At 34.9% G+C, this 14,087-nt stretch overlaps 1 protein-coding gene across 1 annotated transcript in view; it reads right to left on the reverse strand.

Annotated features, from left to right (window-relative positions):
- Positions 1-3,042: 3,042 nt before the first annotated feature.
- The window catches only part of LOC132663508 (uncharacterized), a 75,720-nt gene continuing 64,675 nt past the window's right edge, over positions 3,043-14,087 (reverse strand). Inside the window, exons 4-5 of the mRNA XM_060609828.2 lie at positions 13,060-13,155; positions 3,043-7,296 (exon numbers count right to left, since the gene is read on the reverse strand). Of these exons, the coding sequence (XP_060465811.1) occupies positions 5,426-7,296; positions 13,060-13,155 (1,967 nt within the window). The 3' untranslated portion in view covers positions 3,043-5,425. The remainder of the gene's footprint in view (positions 7,297-13,059; positions 13,156-14,087) is intronic.

A 14,087-nucleotide genomic window follows, 5' to 3' on the forward strand; every position in this document is an offset into this window, starting at 1 on the left:
GTCAAGAATCCTGTATCTGTGAAAATCATCATTCAATGAGGCAGAAAATAAGGCATTTCCAGATAAACCAAATAATAAAAGTTTATAACAACTACATGTCCTGCAAGAAATGCTAAACGAAGTCCTTCAGGTGTAAATGAGACCAGATAGTAACTGAAAGTCATATAAAGAATAGAGACTTCTAGTAAAGATAAATATATAGACAAGTATAAAAAGCAGTATTATAATTTTGGTTGATAGCTCTGCTTTTTGTTTTCTACATGATTTGAGACTAATGCATAAAAAAAACCTTATTAATGGTTTTGGAGACACAACATATGATGTAATTTTGTGACATCAATAACTGAAAGGGGTTAGGGATCTCCATCCCTCCATCCCTGTATAGAGGCAAGAGCTTTTGTAAATTACTGAAGTTAAGCTGATATAGAGTGCAATAACACTAGGAAGTTAAATGTAATCCCCATGGTAACCACAAAGAAATAGCTCTTGAATATGCACAATAGGAAATGAGAAGGTAATTTAAATGTTTCACTTAAAAAAAGTCTACAAAACAAAAAAGATGAATGTGGAAAATGAGGGACAAAAAAACCAATAAGCCATATAGACAACATACAGCAAAATGAATAGAAGTAAAATAGAAGTTAATTCCTCTTTTTCAGTAATTAAATGTAAATGGATTACACTCTCCAATTGTGAGAGACTGGCAGAATGGATTAAAACAAAACAAAACAAAACCTTGATCTAACTCTACGCTATTTACATGAGACTTTAGATCCAAAGAAACAAATTAGTTGATAGTGAAAGGATAGAAAAGATATTCTATGCAAACAGTAACCAAAAGAGAGCCTGGATACCTATAATATCAGACAATATAGACTTTAAATCAAAAAAAGTTTGGCACAAAATACATTATACAATAAAAGGTGCAATAGAGCAAGAAGATCTAACAATTGCAAACAATTACACACATAGTAACAGATCAAAATATAAGAAGCAAAAATAGGCAGAATTGAGGGAGAAACATATATTTCTACAATAACAGGGAGATTTCCATATCTCACTGTCAATAATGGATAGTACAACCAGACAGAAGATAAATAAGGAAATAGAGGATCTATATAACAAAATAAACCAACCAGATCTAACAAACATTTATAGAACAAAATAAAACAACTAGATCTAACACTTATAGAACACAATACTAAACAAAATACACATTTGTCTCAAGTGCACATGGGGTATTCTTCAGGAGAGACCAAATGTTAGGATAAAAATGAAGTCTCAATAGATTTAAAAAGAAAGGTATTATACAAAGGCTCTTCTATGACCATAGCAGGACGAAGTCAGAAATCAGTAACAGAAGAAAAATTAGAAAATTCAAATTTGTGGAAATTAAACAGCATTCTCTTAAACAAACAACAGATCACAAAAGAAATCACAAGGGAAATTAGAAAATACTTAGAAACAATGAAAAGGAAAAGACAATACACCAAAATCAAGGGATACAATAAAAACAGTACTAGGAGGAGGGGGGAGGGGGTGTGTGGTGGTGGTGGTGGTAGAATTCAAAGCCAAATACTATAAAAACATTGGAAAAATATGGCAAAGAGCAGGCTATGCCACACTAATTTTGAAAAATTATATGCATTTCCCCACCAAAACATAGCATATAAAAACATATTACTAGTGTGGCTGACTGTTAGAAGTATCACTCAAGCACTCCTTGGTTTGGTAAATCTGTGATTGACACAATTAACTCAGAAAATGCTTCAAAATGGATTGTAGGTAATTACTATCATTATGCACCTTTCACAAATGAGGAAAGTGAAGAACATAAAGGAGAACTGAGTTGCAAAAGGTCACAAAGCCAAACAGGGAGGGGAAGGGGGGAATAAATACCCAAGTAGTAAAGTCAACAAGCCACTTGGTACTGGGTCTCATAATATACTGGGGATTTTAAGTTCACTATGATCTTTCAAATCAACTGTACTGATATGTAATTTATGAAATACAAAGTATATTAATTTTTTGCACATTTTGATGAGTTGTGAACATTTATTCAGCTTTGTAAATGCTATCATAATCTAAATATAGAATATTCTATCACACTAAAACATTCCTTTGTTCCTCTACCCAGTGAATCCTCACCCTCCACTCTTGGGAACCAATGATCTGCTTCCTATCACTCTAGATTAGATGTCTTCTCTTGAATTTCATTAATTGAGATCATAGAATTCTACGTTCTTGTGCTTGGCTTCTTTTCCCAGTCTAATCTCATTGAGATTTATCAATGTTGATACATCCATTAGTAGTTATTTGTATTGCTGAGTGCTATTCCATTGTAAGGTAATATCACTGTTTATACACATTTATCTGTTGATGAACATTTTGGTTAATTTGGGGCTATTATGCATAAAAGTTCCATGAATATCTTAATAAAATTCTTTAAAAAAACTATCAAAAAATTTTTGGTGTAGTTTTTTATGTTTCTTCGGGGGTAAATATCTAGACCTGAAATTGTTGGTTGTAGGTGTAGTATTGTTAACTTTATAAGGAACTATCAAAAGGAACTGCAATGCTATCACATTACAATTTTAATTTGCACTTTCTTGATTACTGAAGCTTTGGACATCTTTTCTAGTATTTATTAGCTATCTATATATCTTCTTTTGTGAACTGTCTTTCTGTTCTGCCCATTTTACCTAGGTTGTTTGCATTATTATTGCATTATAAAAATTCTTTTTATTATTAATATTCTTTACATGTCATGGATACAAGTCCTTTGTCAGATATAATTGTCAGATCTACTTGAGACATTTTCTCCTAATCTGTGTTTTTCTCCATTTTCATAATAAAATCTTGAAAAGCACTTTAAATTTTCATAAACTCCAACTTATCTTTTTTGCTTTGCTGTTTCATACTTTTTGTTACATCTTAAAAATCTGGTCTCAAAGTGAAGTTACTTTTTTCTCTGTTTTCTAACAAATTTTGTATGGTTAGCTATTTTGTTTAGGTCTGTTTCATTTTTAATAAATATTTAATTATGATGTAAACATCAAGGTACATTTAAAACAGATGAATATCCAGTTATTTTCTCACCATTTTTGATCCTTTCCCCATCAAATTATGCTGGAACATTTATCAAAATCCACTGACAGCTTTCAGTTTTAGCTCAGGTAAGTAGAGAGCAGGAAAGAGCACTGCTCCCATCCATAAAACAAAACAAAAAAAAAAACCCAGCTAGGCAGAATTTAAATTAACAAGTTTTCTTGAAAGCATCAGACATCTGACATTTTAGGACAAAAAACCCCCACAGTCTGGAGAGCTAGGTGTCTGCAGGGAGAAGGAAGCAAGGGCTCAAGCAGTTGCTTAACTGAGCCAGAGAATGCCAAATGCCATACAGAACGACTCTAATAGAAAAGCTAGACAACATCCAAGATCAGATAGGTTATTTCAGCAGAAATATGGAAAGTTTAATAAAATTTAAGTGCTTGAAATAAAAAACACAGTATCATAAGTAAAGAATGCCTACAAAGGGCTCCTCAGTATACTTGACACTTCTGAGAAAACAATCAGTGACAATGAAGATGTGTGTGTGTGTGTGTGTGTGTATGGTTAAATGTGCTTAAATGTTTTGGTGACCCTGAGATAATACAGAGGTACACAGAAAACGTTGTTTGGCTTCTTTGAAGAGACTGTTAGTAACAATGGCCTTTCCTAAATGTACATGTAGTATGGGATTCTCACTTTTCAGATACTTTCTGTAAAAGGTTTGTTATTAATCTCTATGTGGCAAAACGTAGCTGATGTCAGAATAGTTAATGAGCAAGGTACATAATTATACTACAATGATGTAGAGTTCCAGTACACATATTAACTAACACCTGGTAAGTGGTATGCATGTATACAAACCCACACAGACAAAAATTAGAGAACTCAGAAAATAATCACATACATTCAATGCTGTTCAGTTTATGCAATTTATTGCATATTATTATAATAAGCTTATTATTCTAGTGAATGTTGTATCAACACTGTTATGTTTCAGTAACTGTCTTAATAATAGATATGAAATAACAGTCTCATAGAACAACGTCTAAGTAAGCACCATTACTTACCTTTCTCAAATTGACAGATTTTCCCCTTGTAACACATTCTGAGAGAGATTAAAGTTTGATGACTTGTTGAAAACTTTCATACATTTACAATTCAATTATCAGATATTTAATGAGAAACCATTTTTTTTTGGTAAAGGATTTCCTATGTATATTCAAATGTTGGATTTCTTCCACTGATATTTACCTGACTGATGAAGAGTTGTGGATATAAACTATGGTCATTCAGGATGTTGTCAGGGGTTTCTCCTGTGTCAGGTTTCTGATATACGTTGAGTTCAGATATCCACAGAAATCATATTCATAGGCTTTACTGAGGGTTGGTGAGTATATGTCAGCATTAAGTATACCCAAATCTGTAACTCAGCAGAGAACAAGTTTATTTCCTTGCCGCAAAAAGTCTGTGTACATGGAGGAGAAAACTCTATTCCAGTCACTCTTTTTCTGTTTCCTTCTATCTTGTACTCTCCTATTTTCAGCATATGACCCCCATGGTTTCACTGAAGGCAATCTCCACTCCATTATGATAAGGGACAGGAGAAAACATTGGGAATTTGAGGGATGTTTTCAACAAGGCTTGTCAATGATCCCCATATTCCACTAGCCAGAGGTTACTAACATGACCCCATTTGGGTGGCACTAGTTGAGAAATTTAGACTAGGTGTGAGGAGAGAGGGAGAGAGGAAATGGTGTTTTTTTTTTTTGTTTGTTTGTTTTTGTGAACAATTACTAGTCATTATGGCATACGGGGATTACTTCTGTGTAAGTCAAATTGAGAGTTGATTTATAATAGAAGGATTCTCACATCCATTGCCTCATTTTTTGTTTTTATTGATTAGATCTCTAGTCTCTATATATTTTCTGTTGTACTAAGAAAGCTGACTTTTGGCTAAAGGTTATCCAACACTTATTACATTCTCAGGTTTCCCACTGAATCATTTCTCTGATGATGAGGAAGTTTTGATTACTGATACAAAGCTTTCACATTTTTATACATTCCCAGAGCTTTTCTGCAGTGTGATTTTTCTGAGGATTGAGTACAGAGTATTTTTCACATTCATTATCTTTACATTTTCTTTGCTGGCTGAGTTCTCTGATCCATAATGAGGACTGCACTCTGGGTGAAAGACTGCCCATAGAAAATATATTCCACGAATTTCTGTCCTGTTAAGTTCTCTGATGTTTGTGAAGGTTGGTATCTTACAGAGGAACTTGCAAGTGTTGATTGTATTCATAGGATTCTTTCTCTTTTGTACTGTGAGATTTGATTTCTGGCTCAAAGTTTTTCCATATTCTTTACATTCATATGTTTAACTCCCTGTGTGGGCTTTCTGATGTTCTCTAAGGCTTGATTTCTGGCTGAAAGTTTTCCCACATTTATCACATTTATAGGGTTTCTCCCCTGTGTGAGTTCTCTGATGGACTCTGAGGTTTGACTTCTGGCTGAAAGCTTCTCCACAGTGATTACAATTATAGGGTTTTTCCCCTGTGTGAGTTCTCTGATGTTTTCTTAGGACCGACTTCTCACTGAAAGCTTTTCCACACTCATTACATTCATAGGGTTTCTCCCCTGTGTGAGTTCTCTGATGTCCTCTGAGATTTGATTTCTGCCTGAAAGTTTTTCCACACTCATCACATTTATAGGGTTTCTCCCCAGTGTGAGTTCTGTGATGCACTCTGAGGTTTGATTTCTGGCTGAAAGCTTCCCCACAATGATTACATTTGTAGGGTTTCTCCCCTGTGTGAATTCTATGATGTCCTCTGAGTTGTGATTTTTGACCAAAAGCTTTCCCACATAGATTGCATTTATAGGGCTTCTCTCCTGTGTGAGTTCTGTGATGTTTTCTTAGACCTGACTTCAGTTTGAAAGCCTTCCCACATTCATCACATTTATAAGGTCTTTCCCCTGTGTGAGTTCTCCGATGATTCCTTAGGCCTGACATGTGGCTGAAAGATTTTCCACATTCATTACATTCAAAAGGTTTCTCCCCTGTGTGAGTTCTCTGATGTACTATGAGGATTGACTTATAGTTGAAAGATTTCCCACATTCATTACATTCATAAGGTTTCTCCCCTGTGTGAGTTCTCTGATGTATTCTTAGGCCTGACTTTGCACTGAAAGCCTTCTCACAACCATCACATTTATATGGTTTCTCTCCTGTGTGAGTTCTCTGATGTTTTCTTAGGCGTGACTTCTCACTGAAAGCTTTCCCACATGTGTGACATTCATAGGGTTTCTCCCCTGTGTGACTTGCTAGAGACTGAATCAAAAATGAATTCATAGAGCAGGATTTTCCACATTCATTACATTCATATGGTTTCTCTGTTATAGGAGTTCTCTGATGTATGTTGAAAGCTGACTGACAAACTAATGTCTCTGATAATGTGTCATAATCAGATCTGTCTGTTGTGTGAGTTCTCTGATGCACTGTGAGGGCTGAATTACGGTTGAAATTCTTTCCATATTCAAAGGGTTTCACTCCTATGTGAATTTTCTGATGTTCTCTAATTTGTGATTTTTGGTTGAAAGACTTCCCTTCTGTGTCAGTTTTCTGAGTGACCCTACTGAAATTATTTCTGTTTTCAGTACATTCATATTCATTAAGCTCATAATGACTCTTCTCCTCTGGATTATTGCTATGAGAGACCATAAAAGTTGACTTATCACATTGTTTTCCCCCAAATTTATTAAATTTATAAGATTTCACTTTTGGGTGGGTACTCTTAGATGTAATGAGGACAGTCTTTTCAAGGAAAGCTTTTCCACATTCATTGTATTCAGAAGCTTCCTGCAAAGTCTGAATTGTCTGATGCTGAGTAACCTTCTCTTTATGACTAAAGGCTTTCATGTTTTTACTACAAACAAAAGACTTCTCTCCAGTATTAGTTCTTCCCTCTTTAATACTGAGGAGCCATTTCTCACATACATTAAGCTCATGAGCCTTCTTTCTTGAATACTGACAATGTGGAGCCACTGAGCTGAGATGTAGGTAAGCAGGTCCTGTACTGTCAAATTTATAGGGCATTGTTCTTGGAGTTAAATTGTTTATGTCCAGATTACATGGTTTTCCTGAAAACTCTTCCTCTGTAGTCAATGATCTGTTGGTGAATAAAACTTGCCACAAATATTTGCCTTGGTTTTCTAGGCTCTTCTCTGAGAGTTGATTAGGTTGGTATTCTTCTAAAAAATGAGAAAATTAAAAATACTTTATGATATTTAACACACTTATGGAATGGGACATAAAGATACATGCCCTATTATGTATTTGACTCCTTGGTTCCTGGCTAAGTTTTGCAACAATACAGTAATTCCAAGTGTATATTTTCTCTTTTTTGTAGTAGAAAAAGAGAAGTAATTAGAAATAAATAAGAAGAAGATATAAAGGAAAGGAAAAACTGAGAATGGAGAATATATTCAAGAGAGATGGATCTTGGAAACAGAAAAGAACAGAAAAAATCAGAGAATGGGATGAATTTAGCAAAGATTATGGCATTAAATAGATTAAAGGCCTTCAGTGGATTTATCTGACATAGAATATGCATTAGGAAAAAATACCAGAGTCTAGGTTCTTCGTGAAATACAGATTGCAATGGGAGCATAATCATTAGTCTATATGATTTCAGTTGGAGCTCCATTTTTTCCAGTCTATACAACAACACTAAAATTAACTTATAATGGCACCAAATTCCTCATGGTGAAAAAAATAATTCACTTGTCATGCTTTTATTCTCTCTGTATATCAGTATACAAGTATATCAGTAGAAACAAGTATATCAGTAGAAGTATGAAAAGAAAAAATGATGGGAATTAAGTAATTTTCCATCTATATTGGGAATCACTGCTCTATCCTGGTTCTCATACCTACCTTGGTATATCAGAATTGTTCAATACTGACTATCTCTTGGTCATCAAACTTTAACTTTTCTCTTTTCAATGTGCTTGCTCATAATTTCCCCAAAATACCTTGCTTGCTCAATCCTTGATTCTGTTTTTCAGCATATCTAGGTTTTTTGTTTGTTTGTTTTGTTTTTTTGACCACAAGAACCTAAAGGATCATGTTCCAAACTGGCCCTAAAAACAAGTATCTTTTGTATTTATTTACCATATGTTTCCTGTGCATATTTAACACTTATTTTCCTGCTTCTACCCACACTTCTAGCAAAAATGTCAGGCCTATTGTAAAAATATGTGAAGGCCTTGAAAACAGTGCCCTAGGGACCAAGAGATGAAAGATTTAAGTGATTTAGGGAAAGAAAGTTTCACATTAACTGCATGAACATTATGTGTTCTGGCTATCATTCTACCAGTTCACAGTATTTTCTGCTCTAATCTTGGTAAGATATCAGTCCCCATTACTTGGTTCATTTCCATATAATTTTATATTTATAAGTTTCCGTAAATTACCCTCCATTCTAGCCTTAGGACTATATAGAATCTAGATGTCCTTCAGGCACAGCAAAGCTATCTTCCCCAAACTTAACAACAACAACATCAACAAAAAGGCTTCTAATATCTTCTCACAAATTTAAGCAACATTTATTTTAAAATCTGACAGAAGTATCATTCTGCCTATATCATTCATTTTAACAAGGGATATAGAGAGCACCCACCGTGACCCATGATTTTTAAAGCAAATTACCATAACTGAAATCAGAAGGCATCTTAAAATTGATGGCAAGTCCATAGTTAAATCAGCAGCATTTTCTTTTTCTTGGATGTACTTATAATACTGGTTTAATTTTTTAATTAACAGCACCTTATATGATATGAAATGTATTTTACGTAGTTTTGCTCACTTTTCCAAAATGAAACCCTCACTGTGATATTCTTTGGATCCTTCTCTGATGTAAAGTCAGTGGTCCATAAAAAGCAGTGTGCCTCAGAATTACCTAGAGAATTACCTAGAGAGCTCTGCACATATAAGGGCTCAGATCAATTGCTGACCTACAACTGAGAATTCAAAAGTCCCAGAAATTTTACTTGGGCATTGCATTTATGAATGTCTTCTGAATGAATAAATATGAAATAGTTATCTCCATCTGGGTTTGGAATCAATCCACAATGTTATTAAAAAATATTTATCATATGATGTGCATATATATATATACACACCAGAGTAAGGAAAAATAAAACAGACCATCCTTTTGGGGGCGAGGGGATCTCATTTGATAACCATATGCTATCTGGCACAGATATCTCATTATCTTTGACACATCCATCAAATGGGTTAGAAGTTTACAAAAGTAAGAGATAAAGTATAGGCTAAAGTATTCCAAGGTTATTTTACAGAAATAGGAATCTGTTCCAAATTTTATGAGTAATGTGCTTTCTTTCCTTTTTCTGGCCAAGGTTAGCTACATTATTTATTTTTATTCCAAAACTACCTTTTGCTTTATAATTTATACCATTATAGTTTTTATTATATCTTTTGCTTTACTTAAGATTTCTTTTACAACTCTCTCACTTGTTAAATAAGTACACTTGACCCTTGAACAACACAGGGCTTAGGGGTGTTGACTCCCACTTGCAGTTGAAAATCTGTGTATAATTTCTGACTCCCCCAAAACTTTCCTAATAGTCCTATTGGCCAGAAGCCTTACCAATAAGATAAACAGTTGATTAACACATATTTTGTAAGTTACATGTATTATATACTGTATTCTTATAATAAAGTAAGCTAGAGAAAAGAAAATGTTACTAAAAAAAAGAAAATATATCTATAGTACTGTACTGTATTTATTGAAAAAACAAATCCATGTATAAGGAGATCAATGAAGTTCAAACCTGTGTTGTTCAAGGTCAACTGTATATGACACTAAAAATTCTGCACTGCTTTATCTACAGTCCAAAGTTTGTAATTAAAACATGTTTTTCATTAAAAAAATTTTCTGGATATTCTTTAATTTTGATTTACCTTTTGGTAAAATAGGTTTTAAGTTTATTAATTTATTTTTGAGAGAGGGAGCATGAGGGAATACAGGGAAGGGGCAGAGACAGAAGGAGAGAGAAAGAATCCCAAGCAGGCTCTGCACTGACAGTGCAGGGCTAGAACTCGTGAAGTGTGAGATCATGACCTAAGCAGAAATCAAGAGTCAGGTGCTTAACTGACGGAGCCACCTAGGTGCCCCGATAAAATAGGTTTTTAAGATATATATTCATCACTGATTTTAAGATAGAGGAATTTTAACTTTTCTCATATTGTTTGCAATTTACAGTGTTACTGAACAACAGTATCTCTACCTTGTGGAATTTATTGATGTTTGTCTAAAATGCTTGTACATTTTCTCAATATTCCAAAGTCATTTAAAAGCAGGTTTATTTTTTGTTTTCAGAATAGAGTTTTGAAAGACACTTAATAGACTCATTTTATAAAGTATGCTATTTATACTTTCTAGATCAGAGGTTGGCAAACTTTCTTTGTAAAAGGCCAGAGAATAAATGTGTCAGGCTTTGCTGGTCATGTAGTCTCTGTTGCAATTATAGTTGACTCTTGAACAACATGGGGTTTAGGAGCACCAACTTCCACCCCCACCCCACGACATAGTTGAAAATCTGCATTACAATTTTTGACTCACCAAAAACTTAACTATTAATAGCCTGCTGTTGACCAGAAGCCATACCAATAACATAAAGTCAATTAACATGTTTTGTATGTCACATTATTATACCCTGTATTCTTTTTTATATACTGTATTCATACAATGAAGTTAGCTACAGAAAAGAAAATATTAAGAAAATCATAAGAAAGGGCAAATACATTTATAGTGCTGTACTGTATTTATTGAACAAAAAATCCACACAGAAGAAAACCTGTGCAGTTCAAACCCATGTTACTCAACTCTGCAGTGTGAATACATAAACAAATGGATATGGCTGTGTTGTAATAAATGTTTCTTTACCAAAAAAAGCAGCAGGCAGGATCTGACCTAGGGATAGTTTCCTGAGCACTATTCTAGACTCCACTGGGTCTGGTATGAAATCAGAGCAGCTTATTAAAGTCTACTGCATCTAATGTACACCTACTTCTCCTTATAACTCTTGCTGTTTCTTGTTTTGAATCTTGATAATCTATTTGGTGCACCAATATTCAAAACTTTCATATATCCTTTAAACATGATCTTTTTTGGGGCGCCTGGGTGGCGCAGTCGGTTAAGCGTCCGACTTCAGCCAGGTCGCGATCTCGCGGTCCGTGAGTTCGAGCCCCGCGTCGGGCTCTGGGCTGATGGCTCAGAGCCTGGAGCCTGCTTCTGATTCTGTGCCTCCCTCTCTCTCTGACCCTCCCCCGTTCATGCTCTGTCTCTCTCTGTCCCAAAAATAAATAAAAAACGTTGAAAAAAAATTAAAAAAAAAAAAAAATAAAATAAACATGATCTTTTTTAGCTTTATCAAACTGTCCTTTTTCTTCTCTGTTTTTGACGTGATCTTATTTTACATTTTGGGCTTAACAATTCATGACTATATTTCAAACTTTGTATGTTACTTTTTAGGCATATCTCTGATACAATTTGGTGGCATGTTATCTTAATAGGTGAATTTAATTCATTCACATATTAGTTGATATGGCAGATAGATTTACCTTACTGTATATTAGTGTATTTGCATAGCTTTTGTGCAGAACACTTAACACAGCAGGCCTGAGATTATTACCTTAGAAGGTGTACTTGCAAGATTAATCCTTGGCTGGCATCTGGGAATTTAGATTTTGAAATGGTTCCCAAGAACCTAGTCGTTAATGAACTTTCCAGGTAGACAACATTTCACATGTGTTGCCACATCCATTGCTGGGGCGATGGAAGCTTGCACCTGTTTCCTCTGGACTTTGTCCATTTTCTCTTTGCTAATTTTGCTTTGTACCAATCATTTCACTTTATAAATCTTAGCTATGAGTATGACTATATGCTGAGTAAGAGAATCAGTGAATGTAGTGGTTGTCCTGGGGACTTTTTTTTTTTAATTGAAGTAGAGTTGACACAATTTATTGGGGACTCTTTATACAGCTTTATAAGAAATTCTTCTATCTTTGCTCAAACACGTTTAACTTCTAATAATTAGGAAGGATACAGTTTGCTCCAGGAATTATCCTTTCCAATTACATTATGTAATTCCTTAATTATCTATTTATTTAGATGGGTTCTAGTAATTAATTATTATATAATGATAAAATTATGGTTCCTGGGGTGCCTAGATGGCTTAGTTGGTTAAGCATCTGACTTTGGCTCAGGTCATGATCTCACAGTTCATGTCGGCCTGACAGCTTAGAGCCTGGAGCCTGGAGCCTGCTTCAGATTCTGTGTCTCCCTCCCTCTCTGACTCTCCACTGCTCATTCTCTCTCAAAAATAAATAAACATTAAAAAAATTGAAAAACATCATGGTTCCTGGGGCGCCTGGGTGGCTCAGTCAGTTTAGCATCCAACTTCGACTCAGGTCATGATCTCGTGGTCTTCAGCCCATGTTTTGAGCCCCACATTGTGCTCTGTGCTGACAGCTTAGAGCCTGTAGTCTGCTTCAGATTCTGTGTCTCCCTCTCTCTGCCCCTCCCCCACTCACACTCTTCTGTCTCTTTCTCTCAAAATAAATAAACATTAAAAAAAAATTATCATTCCTTTCTCTTTTCTGATCTGCTGACTCTCAAGTTTAGTTGTTTTATTAACTTTAGTTTCTATCTTTTTTACTGTTAAGTATGCAGAATTCGTTACTTTTCAGCTTCAAATGGGATACTTAGCTCCCATCTTTTAAAGATTAAGAATATAAACATGCTTACAATCCATTCCTTGTGTTAGCTGGCCCCTTCCACATTTTATTAGATCTATTATTTTTATAATTTCAAATGTAAAAGCCTGTAAAAAGGACAGTACTGCAAAATGTTTCAAACTGCTCACTTCTAGCTCATCACTTTGTACCTAATTTTCTTGGATGCCTTCTGCCAGTATTCAATAACTCACCTGGGGAGCCTTTTCTTAGAAATTCTTTCTTTAATAACCATGGATCTTCTCCTTGCTCCAATGTGAAGATCAGTTCTGGTTTTGTAAAGCAGTACCCTGTAAAAGGGAAATAATTTAGCACTTGAGTTAGCTGCACAGGTTTCACTGTTTCAGAATGTGAAGGAAGGTATAGTTTCAAAAGTGGAACATTCAGGGTGTTCATGACAATTTTTGTGAGGGGGGAAGTGATAACAAAAAACATTTTTTAAGGCTCATCAAGGATCTATCTTAAAACCCCGAATCACAAGCCTAAGTGATGTTAAATTCTAAAACAGTTAATGCCTGTGTTTCAAACAAGATTTCAGAAGGACTTCCCAAACTTGCCATAACAGAGTGAAAGGAACTGATTTACCCCTCCATAGCAGAATTTAAAAAAGCATACAAACTGTATAAACTGGTTTTTAGACTTCAGACACCAGGCAGTCTGGTGGGATACTTACAAGAGGAAAACAAAGGAGGTGAGTCCTATGATTATCACACTTCAATAAAAATGAACAAACATTTACAAAATTTTTAAAGAGGGACTCCTGGGTGGCTCAGTGAGTTAAGCTTCCAACTTCAGCTCACGTCATGATCTCATGGTTCATGAGTTTGAGCCCCACTGGGCTAGTTGCTGTCAGCGTGGAGCCTGCTTCAGATCCTCTGTCCCCTTCTCTCTCTGCCCCTCCTTCGCTTGTGCTCCCTCTCAAAATTAAAATATAGCATTAAAATTTTTTTTTAAAGAGAAAGGAAGAATTGTATTTGAACCCAAGTTAGGACAACTGCCGATACACAATCTTTACAAGGATGAGAGTGTTCCAGGGAAGGAACATTTGGTGCACGGTTATATATGTTCTTTACATAAAGAGTCACAAATCAAGAGGAAGGACATTCCAGAAAGCTACAGACTTTATCTTATGTTTTTATTATGTGCAAGGTTGTATGACTTTAATCTTATGGGAACCAGAGAGAGTTTTTTGTTTTGTTTTTCTTATCTTTATGTTTGGAAT

This window comes from Panthera onca, chromosome D4, assembly GCF_046562875.1.
Source record: "Panthera onca isolate mPanOnc1 chromosome D4, mPanOnc1 haplotype 2, whole genome shotgun sequence".
NCBI lineage: Eukaryota > Metazoa > Chordata > Mammalia > Carnivora > Felidae > Panthera > Panthera onca.